At 36.7% G+C, this 26619-nt stretch overlaps 1 protein-coding gene across 1 annotated transcript in view; it reads left to right on the top strand.

Annotated features, from left to right (window-relative positions):
• The window catches only part of BARD1 (BRCA1 associated RING domain 1), a 92553-nt gene that overhangs the window by 56274 nt on the left and 9660 nt on the right, over nucleotides 1-26619 (top strand). The window contains exons 6-10 of the mRNA XM_014529974.1: nucleotides 1933-2013; nucleotides 3605-3777; nucleotides 15351-15459; nucleotides 20303-20435; nucleotides 21107-21199. Of these exons, the coding sequence (XP_014385460.1) occupies nucleotides 1933-2013; nucleotides 3605-3777; nucleotides 15351-15459; nucleotides 20303-20435; nucleotides 21107-21199 (589 nt within the window). The remainder of the gene's footprint in view (nucleotides 1-1932; nucleotides 2014-3604; nucleotides 3778-15350; nucleotides 15460-20302; nucleotides 20436-21106; nucleotides 21200-26619) is intronic.

The raw sequence follows: 26619 nt of genomic DNA, 5'->3' as shown, positions 1-26619 counted from the left end.
TTTATGTGCATTACATTCAATTTACATAAAGGAGAAGGATGAAAATATGACAGACTTTTAAGTACTTGGGGAGAGAAACAGGTTGGGTATTAAAAGCAGGCAGTTTGCCCTAACTGGTTTGGCTCAGTGGATAGAGCATTGGCCTGCGGACTGAAGGGTCCCAGGTTCGATTCTGGTCAAGGGCATGTACCTTGGTTGCGGGCACATCCCCAGTGGGGGGTGTGCAGGAGGCAGCTGATCCATGTCTCTCATTGATGTTTCTAACTCTATCCCTCTCCCTTCCTCTCTGTAAAAAAATAAAAATAAAAATATATTTTAAAAAAAAAAGCAGGCAGTTTGCCAACAGTGGTGATTGTGGGGGTGAGGAGTGGGCGAAGGTTGAAAGAGGGTATAGAGGAATAAATGGTGATGGAAGAAAGGAAATAAAGGAACAAAAATAAGCAGTTTGTAAATCAGTTATACCGTTCAGGGAAGTCTAGGGGTGCAATTGTAACAGAAGACGTCTTTGATGATATGAAGAGGTGACATGAAAGAAAAACACCACTGTCCAACAGCCTTATAGGAAATTCTGACTTTAGTCTCTAAATTGTCACTCCCTTCCTACATGACTATTCCCATGCGACTCCTCCATTTCACTCTTGTGCTTATGTTATTTTACGGGCTTCTTAGGTGAATATGGTTTTGTGATTACCATGCAGAGTTAGAATGAGGAAATTTTTGCGAAAGTTTTTTGTCTACTTCTTGTGTTTACTTTCATGTTGAATGTTGGGAATGGGTGTGGTTGTGGTAGTTCATCTGCCCCAAATTATTTTAGAAAATTCGTATTTGTATTTTGTCAGATTTTCCTGAACTCATTTGGAACTGACTTGAATATAGAGCAACATTTGCTAAATACATGCTACCTTGCATTAGAGATATAGAATGTATACCCCTCAGGAACTATGGAAAAAATGTTTTTTATATGAACTGAAGCATTTGATTTGAAACACATAGCATGCTTATTTTTTAGGTGCGTTGAATATTTAAGGTCGTTTTGTTAATTTAGGAACATAAAAATATATATGTTGCATGCGGATTTGCTTTTCAGAAAACTAAGTAAGTTACCATCTTAAGATATGCTGCATTTGAATGGTGGCCCAAAACAATAAAAAAAAAGCAAATGTTACTGTATTAAGGGGTCTTAATGACTTCTATGTTATCAACCTATAGAGGCTGAAAAGTTATTTCTGAAGAGTATAGGGACTGGGAGTGGGAGGAGACAGATTGGTTCTCCCTAAAGAGGAGCTTCACAAAACAACAGTGTCATAAGTAACTTGTCAAATGTAATTTTTAAATTTATTTTTCAGAGAAAGCTCTGTTAGTTATTTTTGGAAAAAATAAGCCTTGCTTCTGCCTAGAAAATATCTTTGAGCAAATAAGGTGAATATAAGCTAAGTTAATGTATTAAGGATAGAGTGACTGCCCGTAAGACAGTTTTTGGCAGCCTTACCATTGGTTTTACTGAGCAATCTTTCTGGCTTTAATTTTGTTTTAAACAATACTCAGGAACCATTTTTATAAGTGCTCAAAAGAATGTTTTTCACAAATGAAATGACTTTAAAACCTTTATTATGATCAGATAAATGATCTGTGGCTAGTGTCCTTTATTTGGTATTTTGAAATGAATTTCAGTATGGGTTGCTTATAGCAGAGATTTTGTACTCTGTATTTAAGGATGTACGTACCATATGAATTCCAGGACTTGGTACCTCAGAATAGCTCATACATACAAACCTTATTCTTTATTAGCTTATGAGCAATATGCATAAGGGAAATATTTGTTTCATTTTATCTTTAAAGGCGCAGAATCTTTAAAAACAAAACAAAACTCAATATCTTATTTTTTTCCTTGATGATTTTTAATTTCTTTTTGTTTTCTTTGTCTTATACTAGGGCGATATACCTTCTGTTGCATACCTCTTACAAAACGGAAGCGACCCAAATGTTAAAGACCATGCTGGCTGGACACCATTGGTAGTTTTCTATTTGTTTGTTTTTTTATTCCCATTCTGTTTATATTTCCTAGTTATTAATAGTTTATAGTTATGTAGTTGTTTCTATATCATTCTTTGCCATATATACACCCTTTTAAAATCAGAAGACATATTTTCAACAAGTAAGAGAAAATGATTATTTGACATCTAGCTCTTCAATTGTGATAGGAACCAAATGAGCTACCTTTAGATTTAAGAGACCAGTTATACCATGTTGCTGAGCTTAGCAGCAAATGTGTGGAGAGCCAACATCAGGTTCCATTCTGCAGCTTTTCATGCAATTGGAAGCATTTTGTGGAGCAAAGAGAGGCCAGAGGAAATGGGTGCATTAGGAAGGTATCACTAACAGTGATTCTTACTGAGGATCTACCTTGGCCTCACGTATATACCCTACCCAATTCTAAATATACAGAGGCAGTAAAACTTTGCTTCATTATCATTTTTAAAGTCTCTGCTAACTACTGTTAAAATATAGTGTGAAGAGTAGTCTGAGAAAAGAAGGGCACAAATACATGAAACAAGTGCTATGTGGGTTAATTATATTAGGACAGTAAGTATGTGATTTGAATATAGCCATAGCTGTGTCAACAGATGAGGTGGATGGCCTTATCTTGGGAACTGGAGATTCACAAAAATTGGGAAATTCTTATTAGATTAGAATGTTATAATGGCTTCTCTTTGCCAAATTTAAGGTAGGAAGGTTTAGTCAGGATCAAAGTGCTTGTTGTTGCACTCTGTGGGTTTGTAGTAAAAGTTGGTGAGTGATTTAGAGGACCTTATGCTTCATTTGGATTCCTTTATCCTAGAAATAAACCTACAGATGTTTAGTATGTACTACTTATTATGAATTGAGTAGCACACTATGCCAGAAATTTATTAGATTACAACAGAATGGCATTGTTAGCAGTTCATGAGACATAAGGAAAGATTTGCATGTGAGATACCTTTGAACATTCCATTGTTACCAGTTATGTTACCATTTAGTAAGCTCTTTTTGAGCATCTACTCCATGTCATTTCTGTTATCATTGATGCTAGATGTACAGTCATCTGTAGCTTCAGCAAATAAGAGAAGTTTGTCTTATACTCATTCACTTTATTGGGTGGTTATATATGTGTGTGTGGGTACACCACTTAGCTTATGGCTAAGCATCTGATTTAATGAATTCTATTCAGCCTTGGAGAATTTCAAATGTTATGCATGATTTGGTTGTTAAATACTTTCTAAGTTTTTTTTCTTGTTTTAAATTTCTTATTGTAGAATAATTTTTTAGGAGCTATAATCGGTTTAAAGCTACATTTTCTTTTAAAATAAGAGCACTTGACCTCAGGCTCAAATGAAAAACATCTTCTTTCATGAATTGCACAGATTTTGATCACCATGTATCTTATCACAAAGATTATGAATAGTGGCTTTTACTCTGTCAACAAATTATGACCTGTTGTATGAGTGTTTAGGTAAGAACCAGTTTGCTGACTGAGGTTCATATTTATTTTTCTAAAGTGTAAGTTTTATTATGGTATTGCTCTTCCTCATCACTCTTCTCACTCCTTTTCTTTTTTCAAAATCAGCATGAAGCCTGTAGTCATGGGCACCTGCAGGTAGTGGAATTGTTACTCCAGCACAAGGCTTTGGTGAACACCCCTGGGTATCAGAACGACTCACCACTCCACGATGCGGCCAAGAATGGGCACCTGGATATAGTCGAGCTGCTACTGTCCCATGGAGCTTCCAGGAACGCTGTGTAAGTAGTTCAATATGCAGACTTTTTTTCATTGACTTGTATTCCTAAATCAAGGTCTATCATGAAGCAGTCTTTTTAATCCAGTTGATGGCTCTCTTCTCTTTCACAATTAGAGTTAGATGTGACCATTAAATTCTGGATTTAAAATCATCATTCATGCCCTTTTCCTTTGTGAGACATATTTGAGGGAGATATGCTCTTTTAATTCAGAAATCGTTGTCCAATTTATTTTGGAAGCTGTGACTTCCTGTACAAATTCAGTTGGTTTTTATATTCTTTGGATTGATTAATACTTATTATTAGGAAAAGAATTAGAAGCATAGGAATAACTATTATATGCTTATCAGTATTTTCAAATTGTTTTAAATATTCTATTCCTTTCCTGTTTTGTTTTTTCCCCCCTGCATATTTAATATAACAACAGCTAAAATGTAAGAATTCAGATGTTAGGCAAGGGCTGTCACACTATTTCTTAGATTTTTCATATCATTCAAATGAAGCTCTGGGTAAATTGTTTTGCAGGATCAGGGCAGGGATGCCTTAGTGAGCGCTGGCCGCTACATTTAGAATTGTCATTGTAAAGACTTTCAAGCAAATGCTGTGTGTGGATTTTATATCTTTAATCTATAACTTGGTTCATGTCTCCATACATATTATTTTACTCTTTTCAGTTAATGAGGTAGTTGAAATGGAAATGCAAGAATTATCTCTCTGTGTCCCCATTGCTTCTGTAGGTCTGGAAGGAACACACAAAGGTCAGACTTACTCAGGTTACAGAAGCAAATAAGAATTACAAAATGCAGAGCTAATAGGTTATAATTTTTATAGGTAACCAAATGACACAGATTACTAATACAAGAGTACCTTGGAGCTTTTAGTTTCAGTAAGTGTGTCTAATATTCTTTCCCATCAGATGTGATAAAATACTTGCGGCAATCTCAGGGGATGAATATTCTTTCTTATTTTCTTTTTTTTTTTGCTTTACACACATATACACACATACTTTACGTTAGGTCCATATATAGATATGAGATATGGACCTAACAGGTATGACCCTCCTGTGGATGTAACAAGCCATTTGATGAAGCAAATGGTTGCTTGGGTCAGGTGAAATGGAATAGTTTCTATCCTTGGCTTCTTAAATCAGCCATGACTACTTTAATGAATGGGGTACTGGTCAGGGCGTTAGGGAATCCAGGTTCTGTTTGTGACTCCATTATTGACTTTATAGCCTCAGGCAGGTTAATTTCTGTGCCTTGTGTTCTCACCTATAAAACATGGGTGATGCCTGTTACTTTTCTATTTCTTCAGAGCATAGTGAGGATTAATGAGCCCAAACACAGAGCCTGTCTTGTGGCTCATACACCACGAGTCTTCTCTGCACTGTGAAGCTTATTAATATACAAGGTGTGGGCATGAGACAGTGAGTGAATCTGTCTTCACAGGTGCCTTCTCAGGTAGACATTTACCTGGTAAAGTGGCAGACTTGGGTATATCTAAAGCGCAGCACTGTCAATAGACCGTTTTGCAGTGCGGGAAATGCTCTATAGCTGGGCAGGGTACTCGGTAGCCACTAGCCATCTGTTGCTATTGAACATTTGAAACGTGGCTATGCTACTGTGGAACTAACTTTTAACATGAATTTTATTTTAATTAATTTAAATAGCCATTTGTGCCAAATGGCCACCGTGTTGGACAGTTGGTTGATACAGTTAGGATAGTGGGGAAGGAGGGTTTATTTGGTATGAGAGGTTGGGAATGATGTTGGATAAAGGGTAGTAAGACAATTAATTTTAGTGCAAATGCAGAGGTTGATTTAGTCTAGGGTTTAGTAGTGCGGTAGCTGTTTCTAAATGTTATTGTTCCTTCTGTTCCAGATTGTTAGTCATCACACTTAAGTATTTTCTTCTTTCTGTTTTATTTCATAGTAGTTGTTGTTCACCTATTTGGCTTCACTATTTTCTGGTCTTTTTCTTTTCAGATTACTTTTTGTTTTACAGCCCAAGAGCTTTCCAAAAATAAAAGTTTGGCCAAATTATTTATTTGCTTAAAACACTTCACTGGCTCCTCTTAATGTTTTTAAAATAAAAGTCAAACTTCAAAACATGGTTTCTAAGTCCCTGGACAGTCTGACACTACTTACCCCTTCAGCCTTGTCTTTCTACACTTCCTCCTTCACACATTTTTTTTGCAGTGACCTTTTAAAACTTTTTTATTTCCTTAAAATGTGCTAGACTCTTTTGTCTTTCAGCCTTTAAGTAGACTTTCCCTTTGCCCATTTTTGGTGGCTAATTCCTCATCTCAGTAAGCATTTCCTTTTGCGTGCCTCTTGATTCCTTTGTCTATATATGGTGTTTCCTTCCAGTCATAGAACTTAGTAATAGTATCTTTGCTTCATATTATCTTCTTACTAGAGGACCGGCACACGAAATTCGTGAACAGGTAGGGTCCTTAGGCCTAGCCTGCGATCAGGGCCCATCTTCCCCTGCTGCCAGCAGCCAGCTCCACCCCCCACCGCCCCTGTCTGCTGCCACCCACCTCTGGTTCTTCATTCCCCATCAGGCAGTCGGAGCCTGCCAGCTGCGGGGAGGGACCAAGAGGTTGGCTGTTCCTGCCCACTCACCGGCCCCGCCCCCCACCGCCGGTCACCCTGTGTGTGTGGGGCGACCTGCGCGGCGATCAGGGCCCGCTCGCTTGTACCCGCCTTGGCCTCGTACTGCCCGTGTCCGTCGCCACCCACCTCCTGTTCCCCATTCCCCATCGGGCGATCAGAGCCTGCTGGCCGGTGGGGGAGGGACCGAGAGGTTGACCAGCAGGCCCTGATCAAGTGATCGGGGCCTAGGGGCTAGGGGGCAGCTTCTTTGTTGAGCATCTGCCCCCTGGTGGTCAGTGATGTCATAGCGCTGTCGCATATTACGCTTTTATATATACACCGTAGATTAGTTTGTACAGTCTCTGTCTGAGGTATCATGCCTGCTGTCCCAGGCCCTGCCAATTGCCTAACGTAGTCTGTACCCACATGTATTTGGAGTGAATTAGTAGGTGTGTGAATGCATAAAAAGATGATATATTTTGTCCTGTCTTTTATAAAGGGTCAGATGAGATCAAAATAGGATTTGTCTTTTTCTTCTCCCAGTTTCACTATAAATGTGAAGAGAATATCTGAAACCAAGTTTCTTTCGGCAGCACCTTTGCTAAGGTGGTAGAACTGTGGTAAACGGGCAGTCGGACATCCCTCGAGGATTGGAGAGAGTGCAGGCTGGGCTGAGGGACATCCCCTGCACCCGCAACCCCTGTGCACAAACTTTGTGCACCGGGCCTCTAGTTATATAATATTTGGAGAGTGCTCCAATTTTGTTACTAGTAGTTATTATTATCACTGTGAACTGCTAATGTATTAATAGTAGACCACAGATACTAAAGACCAGGTGGATTTTTTGTTATTCTATTAAATTTTTTCTTAAATGGTCCCTGTAGACTATAAAAACAAAATTTACCCATTTTTCAGTTTAACCTGAGGCTGTGTTTTTCAGGAGGATGCCCAGGAACTTCCTTTCACTGATGCTTAGCAGAGGGCACAGCAGTGAGACAGGGTCTGCGAGGAAGCAGTGTCCCTAGTCTATTTCCCACATGTATATGAGCATTCAAACCCATAAAGCTTCAAGCCTTCCTGTATATATTTTTTAGGCAAATGTTGTGATAGTTTCTGTGTATTGAATGCAAAAAAGAACTTCATTTCTACATATTTCAGGGCCCTATGAGCTAAAGTAGGCCCCTGGGCCAGCATCATGTCCATTGATTCCCACTGCTCAATAGACACAAGGAAGTGATGGTTGATGGATTTCCTGTGAGAGCATGTTTGATAAAAGACCTGTGTCCTCACACCAGCTGTAGATTCATTCTTCTTACTCAACATTGGGTATATTTTGATTGACATTACACCTTTTCTGTTACTGTAGAATTTTATTTGAATTATTTTAATTGGGGATAAAGCAAACTTATAGAGAGGAGTAAAGATTTTTGTAGCTTAGCCTTGGGTGAGTAAAGAACACCAAGACAAAATCCAATCTTAGAGTTTTTCTTTAATGTGTTCAGAAGAGAGAAAGGGCTAAAGGGCCCACGTTAGAAAGTTCTGTATCTGTTAACGTTTTGTTGTTAAATTGCATGAATGATGCTAACACCACATGACTTTAAATATTGGAGGAAAACTCAAGAACAGTGATTCCCAAAGTGGGCGCTACCGCCCCCTGGTGGGCGCTGCAGCGATCCAGGGGGGGCGGTGATGGCCACAGGTGCATTTGTTTTAACTTTTTTTGTATTACCTTTCTATTCTGAGTTCAATAAATAGTTTCATAATTTCAAACTTCAATGTTTCTAATTTACACCTTTCTTTACTATATTTTACGAAAAAGGTAGAAACATTAATACATATATTTTTCTGTTTAATTGCTATTAAAATTTTTAAAAAATCAATTTCCAGGGGGCGCTGAGTAATATTTTTTCTGGAAAGGGGGCGGTAGGACAAATAAGTTTGGGAACCACTGCTCAAGAACTATCTTCTCAGTAGTAATTTATAAAATGTAAAGATTACTGAGAGCCTTTTTGTGGCCCAGGAAGTGGGGAGAGTCAACAATTCAGTAATATAGTTAGGCATTGAATGATTATGGAAGGCCAGGCTGAGGGAAAGGAAGAATGGAACATTATCTACCTCAAAGCCAAGTGAATCGGAAAGCATCTTATTGAATACCAGTGGAGGGAAATCTTGAAACCTTATAAGGCAAGGCATGATACCTAGGAATTAACCATATACAGTGTTAATTTAAAATATTGACAATATATTTTCCATCTTCATGATTTAATTGAAAGATCTGGGACTTTCATAGGTTCACCAACCCTATTTTTCCCCATAGAGGCTATGATCTTCAACAATGAATTTTCCTACTACAAGGTTTTTGGGCCTTAAATTATTATGATTATGGAGGATATATATATATATATATACACACACACACACACACACACACAAAATAGAAGGCCATATATCTACTTGAGACTTTATCTTTTGCTTTGATTTAATTTTAATATTCTAAGACCTTACTGATTTTTTTAAAGTTCCATTTTACTTAGAATACTTTATTATGTGCTTTGAACTTTTGCTGTGCAAACTTTGGTATTTTTTTTAAGTGCATCTTGCATTTGAATTTAATTTTAATTCCTTTAACTCTGAACTTCTATTTTCATGACAGATTCACCTCTAGTGAGCTAAAATAAGAGTCCATTTTTCAAGAGGGAAAATGAATTCTATTTTGACCTCAGATAATGATAAAAAGGTTCATATCTTCTGTACTTCTTTGTTGCCTGAGAATATTTCTGTGGGTAACTGTTCAGAACTTCCTTGACGGTCCTTCCTCCCCACTGCCTTTTTTACACTGTGTCCCTGGTGGGAGCCTAAGACAAGAGCTCGTCAAGCACATTAGAACCATTCCGAGTGCATGGAGAATATCAGATGCTTTTTTTCTTTTTTATAGAAATGTAGTTTAGGATTTGGAACTTGACCTGCCATTAGCAGAGTTTTCTTTGGAAGGGTGTAGAATTCTTAATTAGAAAATATTATATGGACCATTGCTCCTTTCGATTGCCCTACCGAATTTTTTAAAAATTAATTTCCTACAACAGATCATTTATGTTTTATAGCTTAAAAAAACAGCAACATGTTGCTCTTTTGAATTTCTGTGCTTTTCCCTGTTTCACAGCAAGCCAAGTGACTTGAAAAATTAAAACCTATGTGCTTGCAATTTCATGGTTTTTCATAACGATTTTATTCATGGACTATCTCCTGTCAGTTGTGTTAGGTTTAGCGTCAGTAAAAATGCCTTTTTGCTTATGTGTGTTTATGATTGAGTGGCTTGTATGTACCAAGTGCAAGTTTAATGTGCCCATCTCTCCCTCCCCCCTTTTAATAGTGGTGTAGCTCGTCACAGGTACAGTTGTAGGCAGGTGCCTAATATATCATTCTTGAGGGGAAAGGACATTACAGGACTATACTATGTTCTGAACACCACTTTTGGAGTGAACCTTTAAACATTGTGGTTTAACCATTTGATAAGTTATTTCTTTTTCATCAGTCGTAGTGATCAAAAAGAATACTAGTAAAGAAAAGTATTTTCAGGGTAATCTAGTACATACTGTGTGTCTTTAGATTTGTACAGGAAAATGAATATCTATTCCTATATTACTTCATGTTATTAAGAAAACAGGCTTCTCCACTTTTCCTTGGTAAACCTCCAAATTATCATTACAAAGCACACATGAAGTGCATTATAAAGTTGGGGAAAATGAAGATAAGGGTCCTGTCTTCATTCTGTTTCTGTCTTCTAAAAAGGCAAATCTAATAATGTTAATAGCTAGCAATTATTAAGCTTATACTATCTGGTAGACACTGTTTTGTGTGCTACGGATTCATTTGGACAATCCTATAAAGCGGTAGGTTGTATTATTGTTCCCACATTACAGATGAGGAAACAGGCACAATAGGTTAAGTAACTCTTCTAAAGTCACAACAACTATTGGGTGGCAGAGATGGCATGTAAATTCAGGCCATCTGATTCTGTGACCCCAGCTCTATCTTCCATACTCTATTGATGCCATTCTGTCTGCTTACGACCATTAAGAGAGCTGGCTATTCAGGGTTTCTTCCTGTCCTTAGGATAAAGTCCAACTCTAATACCACCCTTTTGTTCTTACTTAATCTGGCCACAGCTTACATTTCCAGAGCACACCTTTCCCATGTGCGTTCTCTCTGTCTCCGTCTCTCTGTCTTTCTCTGTCTCTCTCTGTGTGCCTTGCTCTCTTTATCCCTTTTCTTTTTCTGTCTTCTTGCTTTTCTCTTTCTTTTTTTGTTGTTCTAATTTGCCGCACTAGCTCTCTCCAATGCCTTTGCACTTTCCTCTCTCCTGGAATACTGGTATTCTACTTCTCTATCCCCTTCTTTTCCGTCTCCTTTCACATCTAGGAAGTTTTACCAGTTTTAAGTCCTTCCGATTTGTTTCTCTCTGCTTTGTCCCACCGAGCTCTGTGAGGACAGAAGCTTATTGGTTCTTTAGTGACTGAAAGAGTTCTTAGAGTTCCTTGTTGAATGAATATTTGCCAAGCTGATGACCAAATGATATTTATAACCCCCATGTTTATATACATGTGCTCATTCTGAGTATATTAAGTACATAATAATTAAATGATTATTGCTAGTTCTGGTATATGTATGTTATGTGTATGTATATTCATATATACAGCCGTTTTTACATCGAATCTATTAACTTATATCAGTAGCAATGATCTTCCAATATTTCTTAGTAGCTTTTGATGGCAAAAAGCAATAACTTAGGAACACTTAGATTTCTGCAAAGACTTTAAGTTTAAAATCTTCAATCACTAAAAGTTTCATATGAAATATATGTTCAAAATTATGATAACAGCTAAAGCAGCGGTTCTCAACCTGTGGGTCACGACCCTTTTGGCGGTCGAACGACCCTTTCACAGGGGCCGCCTATGACTATCCTGCATATCAGATATTTACATTATGATTCATAACAGTAGCAACATTACAGTTATGAAGTAGCAACGAAAATAATTTTATGGTTGGGTCACAACATGAGGAACTGTATTTAAAGGGCCAGAAGGTTGAGAACCACTGAGCTAAAGGAATAGAGCAAGAACACATTAGAGGAAAAAAACTGGTAAAATTTGCCAATGTACTATGTTGTGAAGGAACAGAAAAAAATCAGAATCAAAACGGTATCTTCTTGGTTAGTGATCCTGTAATGTTTCAATAACCAGAAAAGTACAATTTTTAGGGTTTAGTATAGATAAGGCATATTATCTGTGTAACCATTTGGAATTCACTGAATTCCGAGAGGCTTCCTCTGAAAGGGCATTAAGAGAACTGAACTGTCAGAAGTGGTGCATGTGACAGGTGTTAATAGACTGTCATGCACTACGTGTAAAATCAACAGTGAAGATGCTGATGTTTTTCCACATTCTGAGCACAGCCTTCATTATACTGGTGTTACATTGGCCCAAAGAGCTTAACTAGTAGATGCTTGTGTCTTTCCATTTTCACAGCTACATGCTGTCTTTGTCTCTAATGCCCATTGCTTCATGCCTGATTATTTCATCAATTTTCCATATCATATTTGGCTCCTACGCATGAGCGTGCAGTGATTAGACTCCTCAGCCTTGATGGAAGGCTTTCTTCCATTAATTCCATTCATTTCAGCAGTCATAGTGCTTATTCCCTCCACAGGCCCTTCACATTCATCCACCAAATTCCAGTTTCTAGTCCTGGGTTTAAGGCCATTTTATTTGCTAATGTGTGTTCTTTACCTTCTTTGGAATGCATGTCATATTTCACCTCATTACTTGTGCTTTGGTTTATACTTTGTCAGTTTTATACTTATCTGTTGAATGAATATATCTCTTCTAAGATTACAGGCAAGGACAATATTTTCTAAGTCTTATGTATCTCTCCAAAATACCTAGTTTACATGTTAGGTTTTAGGTTAAAGTATGTCAGAAAATAGAAAATATATTTAAGAACATTTTGAAAAATTTCACTCTGTAAGCTCCCTTAGGAACTCAGTCTAATGAAATTATTGATGTTTAGTCTGAGTCCATGGCGTTGTGGCAGATCTAAAAAAAAAAATCTTCCCTGTGTAGTAATGGAGAATAACAGATTTATCACTGTCTTCAATTAAAAAACAATCACATTGGTAGTCCCTGTGTGTGACATGTGACTTTTCCTCCTTGTGTTACCTATTTTTTAAAAAAGAATAAATTTAGTTATGAACATTTTAAACTGATTTTTCACTCAAAATCTGTAAGCAAAGTGTTAGCTCATTCAAATATATCAACATGGAGGAAAAAGGTTTTATGACTTTTTTGTGCCCCTATAATAAAAAGGAGAAATTTTACATATGTTCTGCCTTCTCTTGCAGTGGTTTATGAAGTTTTCATTTAAAATCTTGTGTCTAACTCCAAGTTACAGTGGTCACAACATCACAGAAGCATGAGGATTTAATAGGTTCCATCTCCCATTATACAGGGCTGAGGTTTAACCAATTATTTCTCAGACTAGCATTTGTAATGTGCCATTCTCTAGTTCACTGATAATACAGAAAGGCTAAAGGGCTAGTGAATTATGTATAAGTAGAAACCAATCACAATCTAAGTAGAGTAACCACAGTGTTTTAAAGACCAGATGAAATAGTAAGTTTTGTGTAAAGGACTGTAAACATAAATTAGACTCCTGCTAGTCATTAATGAAGCAGTTCTTCAGACAGTAAAAGCATCTTATGAGACCATTGTTTTATTTGCTAGTTTTTGGGTTAAAGCCCTCATTAGCCGATGGTCAGGTACTTTGGGAAGTAATTTCATTAACATTTTTTTCATGTTGTTACTGTGGACTTGATTTGTATCATGTAAAGTAAGTATGCTACAGCTATTATGCATTAAAGTGTATGTGATTGGGCTCTTACATTTTATTTCTTTGAAGTATAAATTCTACATTTGTCTTTGTTAAAAAGTCTATGTGTGCAGTGATTTTTTTTGATGGCATATACTGTGACTTTTTTTGTTTTTTATTCAGTTTTGCACTTGGTGATTTAAGACCTGGAATGTTGGTTTTGAACTCTGATTTCTATTTTTTGATTGTCATATTTACAGAGTATGTCTGTGAAGAGAAAGTTGACATGTGGGCATAATGATTTAGGGAATGCAATTGAGAAGTATCAAGTGTAGTGATGAGATCAGCTACTTTTGAAATGAGCTGAGATTGTCTGCTCTAACTATATGGGAATTTGTGAAGACGCAAATTCCAGGACAGAGATGTGTGTCACCTTGTTGTAAATCAGAAAGCTGAAGTGTAATTGATAGTCGTATACCTCGTCGGAAGAAGACTGTTGCCAGAGAGAGGTTACACATACCTGAACCTGGGCACAAAGGGGACTCTAAAAATACAAATCTATCAGTGTTTACCTGGCACTGTCCCAATAAGGAATAGTGACTAAACCCAATAGTCATGGATGGCAGTTATTAGAGAAACATTTTTTTCTTAATTTATTTGATTTTTTTCCCCTTCTGTGCCATCAAAACAACTTTCTGTAAGGTCTTTAATGACTTGTCCCTAAACCCAGTAGATGCTTCTGTCTCTTATCTGTGTGTCTCTCATCCAAGTGCCCTCCATTCAGCATCGGAGGTGACCCCCCTCCTCCTCCCTCCTCCCTAATGTTTCACTGTTCCCTTCCGGATCTTTTTCTACACATTCAATACAGTTGTAAAATCTGGTATTATACCATGTTTATAATTTTATATCCTGTTTAATACATTGCATTTTCACGTGAACTTTAGTGGCTGTTATATGGATATATGATAATCTTAAAAACCATAAAAGATTATGCCCTGGCCAGTATGGCTCATTGGTGTCATCCCATGCACCAAAAAGTTGCAGGTTTGATTCCTGGTCAGGACACATGCCTGGGTTGTGGGCTTTGTCCCCAGTAGGGGTCGTGCAGAAGGCAGCTGATCAATGTTCCCCTCCGACATCAATGTTTCTTTCCTCCTCCCTTCATCTCTCTCTAAAAATCAATAAAAATATTTTTAAAAACTATAAAAGATTATAAGAGAAATGTTCATTTTAGAAAACTTCTGCCATGGTGTATTGTATTAAAATAATTTTGAAATCGTATGTAAGGAAGTGGAATAGTAGACAAGAGTTGTATAGTTTTTAGAATTTACTGATAAATGAAAGACTAATGATGGGCAATAATGGATATTACTGTTAATGAACAAGGAAAACGCGGCCTTAAGCCAAGTCATTGGACCTTCCTCTGTCTGTCTTCTCATCTTTGAAATAGCAGTCATACCGTGTGTAAAGTCTCCTCCAGTGTGATATTCTGTGACCTGTGAATTAGGTAGTATGTGGTGAGAAGTCTGCTTGTTCTCTGAACCATTCCAGTGTGTTCTGTGATGGTGTGGTTATTACAGAGTGTAGTGTACTTACCTATTAAAGTTAATTTAAAAAGTCACTACTTTAAGTTGTTTGTCATGTGGCATTGGTTTTCCTTCTAGTGGATCCAACTTCCTATCCTGTGAATTTATTTGATTTCTGATTTCTGTGTTTACTTATATAGATGATAGAGCCTATAATTGCTACAGTAAATGATTTTTATTTGCATTTGAAAACATCTTACACATAGTGATTAATGATTTAAAATATTAATATGAACACAAGAATACAGAGCTGTGAAAAAAATTCATGTGTAAGTTAACAATTTATTCAACTAAAAATACCCCCTGTGATTGTCTGGTGTCAAATTGAAGTTTCACCTCTTTTTTTTCCATTGAATTCAGCTGCGTGTGCATACTTGATCCTTATAGTTTATGTGAATTCCGAGTCATTTCTTTAGTAAAAATAATGTACTGTTAAGGAAGTTGAAAAATTATATTGCTGGTGCATTCCTTTAGTTAAGAATCAAATCACATATTTTATGTACTTAATCTACTTGTACTTATTTTACCAGTAACATATTTGGTCTGCGACCTGTGGATTATGCAGACAGTAAGACTATGAAATCGCTATTGCTGCCGCCAGAGAAGAATGAATCATCATCCACTCGCCATTGCTCAGTAGTAAGTGTGGATTTAGCTTTGGGGAATTTATATCTTTTACTGAAATTGTTTATGAAAGAAGCATAATTAAAAAATTTCCAGTTAGCAAATTGCTTTCATTCACAAAACAATTATTGAGCACTTCTTGTGTATTAGCTCTTGTGAATTTGAAGACATAATTGGAATAAATGTATCAACAAATATTTGTTGAACCCACCCCCCTCTATATTTTAGGCAGCATTTATCTGTAGTGAATATGACTGATATAACTCATATTTTCAAGGAGCTTACATTTTAATGGGAGATAGGAAACATTGTAAATGTATAAGCTAATCTAAATAAAATAATCCACCATCATTGCCCACTGTAATCAGCTATACAAAGTGAGTGTGGCAGTCCCAATAAAAGGAACTGCTGCTCAGAGACGAAGCATAAAGACCTTGGAAATCTGAGAAACTAGAGTTTAGTGCAGCCGTGGGCAAACTACAGCCCGCAGGCCGGATCCGGCCCCTTTGAAATGAATAAAACTAAAAAAAAAAAAAGACCGTACCCTTTTATGTAATGATGTTTACTTTGAATTTATATTAGTTCACACAAACACTCCATCCATGCTTTTGTTCCGGCCCTCCGGTCCAGTTTAAGAACCCATTGTGGCCCTCGAGTCAAAAAGTTTGCCCACCCCTGGTTTAGTGTGAGAGGAGCGGAAGGTGTGTAAAAGAGGAATTGGCAGTGAAGAGCTAGGTTGGGATCAGATTGTGAAAAGCCTTGAATTCCCTGAGGAGGAGTTTTGACTTTTATTTCTCTGGTTAGTGCGGTGCCTTCAGTGTGTTTTTAATGGAGTGGGACTGCAGAGGGTAGGCGGGGGTGGGACAAGACTGGAGACTGGTGAGGAAGCTGTTGTGGTGGAGCCCAGGTGTGCAGTGGTCAGGACTGGAACTGCAGGTGGTGGTGGTGAGGTGGGATGGGGAGAAGAGGGTTTTAGAGAGATGGATGGTGGACTCCCTATATTTAGCAACTGCTGAGATGGGGGAAATAAGAAAACGGGCTATGTTGACATCTAGGACCATGAGAGAAGTCTTCTTGTCTAGTAAGGGCAGTGGTAATGAACTGGAAGAGAACCTAGAAATCAGGTCAATTTCCTCATTTTAGGAATGAGAAAGTTGAGACCTAGAAAGGTTGTGATTTGCCCTGGGTTAATCAGCTGTAATTTTTTTTTTTAATGGATCAGTTAGAACACAGATTATTAGGCCAGTACTCATTCCGTCTCAGCATACTTAACAACTATAAATTGGCACTTATTTTATTCATTTGAACTTGAACTCTTCTGGCAGGACATAGCATAACTAAGTTGTCATTTGCCAATGTTCCTTTTATGTAAAAGCTAGAGAAATGTTATTTTAAATGTGTCAAAAATAAAGATATCTTTATGAAATTCTTGGAGTCTGAGGATATTAATGCTCTTCAGAAAGAAGCAATATGATTATCCTCTCAATTCAACTATCCAATTACTATTGTTTTTCTTAAATGTAGATTTTCTTAAATCTGTACTTTCTGTGTGTCACATGGACATGGCCAGTGAATATCCTTATTTACTGTCTTAATGGTAGATACTTGATAGTAATGGTAGATACCATAACCAATGATAAGTTCTAAGTTGAAAGGGATTTTTCTTTATGTGCAATCTTAAAAGCTAAGTTCTGGGATCTGCCTTCCTCCAATCATACCAGACTCCCTTCACTCATTCTTTTCCTGCCACATGGGCTGTCTTGCAGTTTTTTGAATCCACTAAACATACCCCATTTTAGGTCCTTAGCACTAGCTCTTATCTCTGTCAGGGAAAACTGTGGGACCAGAAGTCCAAATGGCTCCTTACTCTTCAGTTTGGACTCCATTGTAGTCTCACCAAAGAGACCTCCGCATTACAGTATATTAACTAGCACCCTGCCAGTGCTTCTTACCCCTCTCCTGACATTATTTATCATTTTGTTGGTTCCCTCCCCCCCACCCCCACCCAGCTAGAATATAAACTGTGTGAGGGCAGGCACTTGCTCTTTTGTTTACTTAGAACAGTGTCTGGCAGTTAGCAGTGCTCTCTAAGTTTGTGTTGCCTGCATGAATGACTTCTGGAGGGTTGTTCATGATATACACTTGCCCCTGAAACAAACACAAGTGCTTCATTGCTGAGTCTGAAATCCTTCAAATCAGTGATTTCTAAACTCTGCAAGCTGCTTCAGGAAGCTTTATGAAGAAGAAGGGGTGATGAGTGGGTGGGGGTTGAGTTTCTCTACTTCCCATTTAGAAGTTTTATTAGTCTCAAGTAAAGGTTAATGGCTGTTGGAAAGCATGTTTAAATTTGAGAAGCAGTCTTTAAGCTTAAAGACTTAGAAAGCTGCTTTTTAGGTTCATATTGTGACGTCTCTGACCATGCTCCCTTTGAGCAACATCTTTGTCCTTTTCCTTCTTTTCATAGTTTTTAAACCATATTTTTGATAAACTCATTACTTAAGAATAACTGATTTATCTAAGAAGACATTCCATATCCAACTATCCTTTAAATAAGAGTCTAATGCCAGTGTACATAGTATCTAATCGCTATAAAATCAGGATATTGAACCCCTTGGGGTGTTTTTTTTTAAATATATTTTTATTGATTTCAGAGAAGAAGGGAGAGTGGGAGAGAGAGGGAAACATCAATGATGAGAGAGAATCATTAATTGGCTGCCTCCTGCACGCCCCACACTGGGGATTGAACCCACAACCTGGGCATGTGCCCTGACTGGGAATCAAACCCTGACCTCCTGGTTCATAGATCAACACTCAACCACTGAGCCACACCGGCCGGGCTTGGAATGTTTTTTGAATGTCTTTTGAACCTCATGGTTCTCAGACCTCTGCTTATTCAAACCAAATGTCTCCTACCCTCTCCCCTCACCCCTGTCTCATATAGGCTTGTGGCTTTAGCAGCTGTTTGCTTTATGTTTTGTTTGTTTTTAATAGAATTTCTTAACTATGAGAAATTATGGCCAGTTTCTTTTTTTAAAAAATTCAAATTTAAAAACTATGATAGGAAAAGGCTTGACCCATGTTGGTGCTTTCCTTGGCTTGGTAGAAATAGTTGCATGTCCTATATTTGGAGTTGATATCTTTTCACTCTTGTGTAGAGAATTAATTTAGCTGAAGCGAAGTTATATAAATTGAAAAGTAAAATGTTTCATTTAGAGCTATCCTATGGCACCTATTTGTATAACTGACAAGAATTATTGAAAAACTGTTTTTTTTAATATTACCATTGAATAGTAATTGAACAATCCATAGAGTACACTGAACTATTTTCATGTTAGGGAGTGTTTGCAGTATTTAGGGTAGACATGGTTGCAACATGTTATAGTTTAGTGAATAGGAAAGATACATGGACAGGAATGTGGTGTAAATGTGTGTATGATGTACATAGCATGTCCAGTAAAAGTACCTTTGCACTCAGCTGGTGTGGTTCAGTGGTTGAGCTTCAACTCATGAATCAGGAAGTCACCATTTGATTCTGGGTCAGGGCACATGCCCCGGTTTCAGGCTCGATCCCCAGTAGGGGGCATGCAGGAGGCAGTCTATCAATGATTCTCTCTCATTGTTGATGTTTCTCTCTGTCTCCCTCTCCCTTCGTCTCTGAAATCAATAAAAATATATTTAAAAAAAAGAATTATTGAGATCTATTTATAGATGTAGCCAACAATGTAGATGTAGTATTGTAGGGCATCAGACTGGATGAATGATCTCTATGATAGGTGAAGTGCATGTATAAACACCAGCTTTCTCTAATCTAATTGCTGAATTGTGTTGGTGATCATACTGTCAGTGATTCACTCATGTTCTTTGTAGCTTTTAGATGCCAGATGTCCAGAACACATATAGACTCACATGGAGGAAAACCCTAGGTCTTGTATTTGAAAACTGCACTACTGTTTTTTGCTTTACCCTGTAATACATTCGTGTTGGTTTATCTTTTGTTTTCTTCAGTGCTCAATCATTGCTTTTTTTTTTTTTTTTTTTTTAAATCAGGTAGCTTTCAGCTAACTCTGATTCCAATTCCATTTATTAAATTTCGGTTGGCTACTATTGAATGCACTATCTATTGCAGTACTTTTTTTTTTTAAGCTTTCAATTCTTTTCCCTAATGTCATCCATTGGTAACTTCTCTTTATTTTTGTCTTTTTTAATCTCCTGTAATACAATTCTAAGTCTTTCTATGGCACTTCTTTCCTTTCCATGAGCTTCATTGATTTACTACTGAGGTGAATCTGGCCAAACTTTTGTATTCTCTTGTCTATTTTCATTTTCTTGGTTTTGAAAAGTAACTGTTCCAGTGATAAAAATGTGTTTCTATCTTTGAGATCACTGCTGTTCTAGATGTCTTAGTGTTTTTTAATTTTATTTTTCACATAATCTAATTTTAAACTAAATAGACCAAGTTTGAGTTCAACTCTATTAGAATAAGTTAGTGGAGCAGAGACAGGGAATTGATCATTTTAAATGGGTATTTGCAGTTACTTTAAAAAAAAAAAGCTTATTGGTGACAGAATGAAGTTGTAAAACCCTAAAGAGATCCAATTTAGAATCAAGGAAACAAGATGCCCTGAGTGTAAAGAGCTATCCCAAGTAACATTTTAAATGGGGAGGGGAGAAGGGCAGTTACTTCAATGAATTGAACATTAAGGTTTTGAGTGATGAATTAATGGAAATTATTGGGAATTAGTAGATAGAGTAAGCTAAGGAATGAAATTCAAGCTTACATCAAGTGAAGGTCAGCTTATTATCTTTCTCTAGTCCTTAAATGTTTTTAACACTGTGGCATCTTTTTTTTTATTCACAGATGCATGCTGCTCAGCGTAGGGATGGACCTCTTGTACTCATAGGCAGTGGGCTTTCTTCAGAACAACAGAAAATGCTCAGTGAGCTTGCAGCAATTCTTAAGGCTAAAAAATGTGCTGAGTTTGACAGTACAGGTGAGGATTCTTTATTCATTTTTGGTAGAAAAAATTTTAAATAGTTTAATCCTTTTGTAGAACTCCATTGGGTTATCACTGATGCTCAGTGAGCTTGCAGCAATTCTTAAGGCTAAAAAGTGTGCTGAGTTTGACAGTACAGGTGAGGATTCTTCATTCGTTTTTGGTAGAAAAAATTTTAAATAGGTTAATCCTTTGTAGAACTCCATTGGGCTATCACTATATACTTTTCATCTTGTAATAAATTTAAAATCTTCCTATAGTTATAAACTACGTATAGGCTTAATTTGGTGAGGAAATGAGTTTAAAGCTTTGCTCTTAGTTTAGTACAGAACAATATATCAGAAAAGCAAACTTTTGAGTTTGCTAATGACAAATAAATTGTAGTGCATGTAATGCTTTAAATCCTCAGTTTTGATTTGAAAATAAAGGAAAAAAATATGGTATATGCTAGTGTGACTTTAAGATATTTACTGTATGAAATGATTTTTCATGTTGGTGGCCCAACTACAGAATGATGATCAAAGAAGGCTTCTAAATTTAAAAATTGTTTTTGAAGAAAATTCAGACAGAAACATATAAAGTGTAGACTAGTTATAAAATGCAGACTGTTTAAATAATTATTTTGGTTTCTGTATCTGTTTCTCTTACTGCTTTTTTTTGTGTTCTAGTGACTCATGTTGTTATTTCTGGTGATACAGTTCAAAGTACCCTGAAATGTATGCTTGGGATTCTCAATGGATGCTGGATCCTGAACTTTGAATGTAAGTGTTAGAGTTGAGAGAATTACAAAGTGAATCAAGTTGACTAATTTCATTTTTCATAGTTCACTGTTGCCAATAATTGTTTAAGGAACTTACCTCTGGTTAGTACTGCATTTTACAAAAGCTTGTCATATTTATGGTATCATTTTGATGTTCTTGGTAAATGTCCATAGATATGTTCTGGTTTCAAAGTATTTTTTTCTACAATACCAACTATTTTAATAATGCATAAATGAATTGTATAGTAGACTCTTTAAAAAATTTATCTTTATTGATTTCAGAGCGGAAGTGAGAGGGAATCAATGATGAGAAAGAATCATTGATCAACTGCCTCCTGCACGCCCCCCTACTGGGGATCGAGCCCACAATCCGGGCATGTGCCCTTGACTGGAATTGAACTTGGGACCCTTCAGTCCACAGGCCTATGCTCTATCCACTGATCCAAACTGGCTAGGGCTGTATAGTAGACTTTTTAAGCCCAAGCAATCCATATTACTATTTTTTTTAATATATTTTATTGATTTTTTACAGAGAGGAAGGAGAGGGATAGAGAGTCAGAAATATTGATGAGAGAGAAGCATCGATCAGCTGCCTCCTGCACACCCCCTACTAGGGATGTGCCCACAACCAACGTACATGCCCTTGACCAGAATTGAACCTGGGACCCTTTAGTCCCCAGGCCGACGCTCTATCCAGTGAGCCAAATCGGCTAGGGCTCCATATTACTATTAAGTGATCAATTTAACTTAATAAATGCATGTTTTAAATATACCGTTATGAAATAAAAGTACTCTATGATTTCTGAAAACTTATATGTAAACACTCTTTTGCCTTTCTCAGCTAATCTGGTATATTTTAGGAAGCTGCTGGGGAATTTAGACTACCTTGTGTAACACCCGATTTGGGGCAATTATATCAACTATTATCTAGAACTCGCTGCAAATGTATCCCCATTACCCACTTCTTGTTGGTAGTCAGATAACACCATCATCTGAGCTGCCTTTCACCTTCCCTACTCTTGACTTGTTTGCTTTTCTTAACCTTGGATTCACCTAGGACTTGTATACAAAAGAAAATTCACACAAGGTTATTTTCTACTCCTGAATAGCAAAAGTATCTATTTTGGTTACAGTGGCTAAAATAGGACAATAGATTGACCTTTTTTGTAGAAAAGAATAGTGGTGGTAAAGGGGTTAAGGAGGAATCTTGTGATGATATAGTTAAGTATTTTGATCCTAGTGGTAGTTACCTTTCAAAGGCCACACAGGTAATTAAATTATAGATCTATAGACACACACATGCCACACACACATAAGTGCATGTGTAACTGATGAGATCTGACTAAGCTGTGGATTGCATCAATGTCAACTTCTGACTTTGGATATTGTGCTATAGTTGTGTAAGATGTTAACATTGGTCCCTGGAGAAAAATGCATGGGACTTTCTATAAATCTAATTATTTCACATTAAAGAAACAAAGAATAATAATATTTTTTTTAATGAAACTTTCTTTTTAAGAAGCAAATAATGGATCAGAATTAGTTTTTAAAAACTTTGTTTTATGGCTCTGTGTTTTGAAGTATTTATGGTAGAAATGCTTGGTTTATTAAGATCTTTATTATATTATTAATTTAATCTATAGTTTGAAGTTGATTTGGTTTATAAAACTATTTCCTTTTAGCATTTTGTATTCATGTCCTTTTTATTTATTAGTTTTTAGAGAGAGAAAGAGAGATATGGATTTGTTGTGCCACTTACTTCATTTATTGGTTGATTCTTGTATGTGCCCTGACCAGGGATTGAAGCAGCAATCTTGGCCTATTAGTACAAATCTCTAACCAACCGAGTTACCTGGTCAGGGCGGTGTTAATGTCCTTTTTAATGCAGCTACCACTTGTCTTGTGATGCTGGTCTCCACTGATATTTTTCTGTCCAGCTAAGTGGATGTGACTGGCAATGGCACCCCTCTGTCCTCATCATTCTGTTATTAGTCTCTCCCAATCATGACCAGTTTAAAAAATATGGTAAAAAATTGGACTAACCATTTACATAGGAAACAAAAAGTTTTCCTTTTTTGTCTCATTCCTATTTTTTTTGAAACTTATTTTCCCTTTCAAATTCATGGCAAGTCTTACTGGGCCTCAATGTTTAAAAAATTGATTTAAAATGGTTCCATGATTCTAGATGCTTTTGTACTGAATCTGTGTCAGAAATATTGCCAGTGGTTACAGGAAGGAATAGATTTTCATAATAATAAGGTGTCAGTAATAAAGAAGCCATGTGAAATTTTGAATGTTACGGCATTTACCACTTAACTTGAGTATATGGTTCTTGTGAATATGCTGAACTTGCATTTGGTTACATATACAGGCTACATGATTCATGTCCATAAAATCTGCCTTCTATAAGAAATGGAAGTTCTTGTCAATTGAATGGCTTGTCAGTGTCATTTTTATAGAATCACTGATGTACTCTAGCTGACTTAATAGGGTGCTATTTGGTGATTCTCACAGTAGTGAATAACATATACTAATATCAATGATTCTTTCAGTGTAAAGGATGGATGGAATCTCTTATTGAAGTGCATAACCCTATACTTTCTAATACAGAGTCCAAAGAGAAATAGCGTTAGGGCTTGAGACAATGACTTTAAATAGTCACTGGGTTTATAAAAAATAGGCAAGAACGCTCAAAATACCTTTTTTTCCTAATATATATTTCTTGCAGTTTCTATATTCTTAGTCTTAGGCATCCAGTTTGATTTAAAAAAAAGTTCAGAGCTATTCAAACCTATCTGAAAACCATGTATATTAAACAAAGAAAATATGAAGCAGAGCTTTCAAATTGAAAACTTAATTGTAAAGTTTTGTGACTCATTAAAACTAGATATTGCACTTGAGGTTATTCATTAGTTTGCTGGAGACAAAAATCTTTACTGGCTTAACTATGTAGAAACTTTAATATAATATAATCTATTTTAATGGGATTTTCCATAAACTACGGAGATTCAAGGGGAAACTAAATGTTCTCTGTAGATAATTGACTTATTTAACAAACTAAACAAATTAACAAAAAGAAAAACTGTTCAATTTATTGGAAGTTTTCTGTTTAAACATGTTTTGTCTTTGTTGGTTAATAACCCTTATTTTTCTATGTTGTATATGGAGAGTGTGTTAGAATGTTTCACTTAATGGATTTAGTTTAGCATGAGGATTCGGAAAATCAGCCATAATATTACTATTGCACCATTCTGTCTCATCATATGTATTTTACAGATATTTTATAGAAATGGGAGCTATAGACAGGAAAAGTTCCTTCTTCAAGATTAAATTTTTGGCTGAGATTCTATTTTATTCCTAGTTTTAGTACTAACCTCCTCATAGGCAACTTATAACCAGCTCTGTGTAAGGGTGAATTTTGGCAGGGAGGTGACTAGAGTGAAACAATGGAAAATATATAAATGTCATTTCATTTATCCCTTAGAGCAGCGGTTCTCAACCTAAGACCATCCTGCATATCAGATATTTACATTACGATTCATAACAGTAGCAACATTACAGTTATGAAATAGCAACAAAAATAATTTTATGGTTGGGTTACAACATGAGGAACTGTATTTAAAGGGCCAGAAGGTTGAGAACCACTGCCTTAGAGTATAAATAAGGTAGAACTTCATCCTAAAGATGTAAATGAGCTGTCAGTGAGACAATATCTGTTGACCTGCCCTTTTAGTACACTGCTTTCAAAATTTCCTCTAGTCTAACCTTTAAAAAAAATGTTTTTTAATTCTGCCTCTTCATTTTTCATCATTGTGAAGGGGAGAGCAGATGGCTGTCATCTTTTCTTTAATAATCTCTCCCTCTTCCCCACTCTCATCTAAGTTTAAATATAATTGCTGCTGTAGGAGTTTTGAAAGTCCTCAGCACCTAAGGGAATTGCTGTGGGAATGTGCCAAACAGTTGACATTGGACTTGAGTCTGTGAGGTGTGGAAGGGCTAAATAGGGTGGTTTTTCCTTTTTGTTTTAAGTTGAGGAAGATGGAACCTAAAAGACATTATGTATTTTATTACAAACCTTATAATCAGGTTAACATGCTTTTACTTTTCTATTGAAATTTGTCTCTTCAAATGAATATTGAGAATGCTGTTGAATTTTAAAAATAAATGTAGTTATTTTTTTATTCAAACTTTGTTAATTATCAAAAAATGAATATACTAAAGCATTTATATCAACTAAGATTGATTAGGCAACTTCATGCTTACAGAAATTCTTTACCAAAAATTCTCTAAGAATAAAAATAAATAAACATCCTTTGGTCTAATAATTTTCCTTCTGAGAATTTACCCTTTTCAAGTAATGAAGATAAAAAAACAAAAAGCAAAACTATTTGTGTTATTATTTCTAACTAGAGGCCCGGTGCACGAAATTCGTGCACGGTGGGGAGGATGTCCCTCAGCCCGGCCTGCACTCTCCCAATCCAGGATTGCTGGCTCCTAATGGCTCGCCTGCCTGCCTGCATGATCACCCCTAACCACTCTCCTGCCTGCCTGATTGCTCCTAACTACTCGCCTGCCTGCCTGCCTGATAGCCCCTAACCACCTCTGCCTGCCTGCCTGATCACCCCTAACCACTCGCCTGCCTGCCTGATCACCCCTAACTGCTCTGCCTGCCTGCCTGATCACCCCTAACCACTCGCCTGCCTGCCTGATCGCCCCTAACCACCTCTGCCTCAGCCCCCGCTGCAAGGCTTCATCCAGAATGACTTCCGGAAGGTCATTCGGCTGTCCAGTCTAATTAGCATATTATGCTTTTATTATTATAGATAGCAAGAAGTAGGGGGAATAGCTTAAATATGAGATAAGAAAATTCTGGAAGACAGCAATATTCTCTGAAAAGAATTATATTTTTATATGTTATTAACACTGGAGTATGAAAAACAGGATTGTTTCAGTTTTAAAATGTGTAGGACAATTAATATCTCTATTTTCAACAATATATAAATGTGTGAATGCATACAGCAAAGAAATAAAAGAAAACAGTAGTAGACTAGTAGGTAGGTACCTGTTTGTTTATAACCATTTTAAAAACTGTGTGTCTGTTAAGCAGAATTCAGGTTCTCTGGAAAGAAATTCTACTTCCCAAGTTGCAATAATAGTATCTTCTGTACAGTTTTTCCAAAGAGTAATTGGATAGGTAAGGGCTTAGTCTCAGTCAGGGAGATTATAACCTGTGTGTGCACACTTCTCCACTCTGACCCACCAGATCTTTTATACCTGTTAGGCAGACCTAGCAAATACATTTTCATATGGTGATTGTTTTAATCAAAATAGATATTCTTTTTTTTTTAATGTTATTTTATTGTTTAAAGTATTACAAATAGTAGTACATATGTCTCCTTTTTTCCCATTGACCTTCCCCCG

This window comes from Myotis brandtii, unplaced genomic scaffold, assembly GCF_000412655.1.
Source record: "Myotis brandtii unplaced genomic scaffold, ASM41265v1 scaffold702, whole genome shotgun sequence".
Lineage (NCBI taxonomy): Eukaryota > Metazoa > Chordata > Mammalia > Chiroptera > Vespertilionidae > Myotis > Myotis brandtii.
Note: the sequence above shows the minus strand (reverse complement) of the source record. Positions and strands in the feature narration are given on the sequence as shown.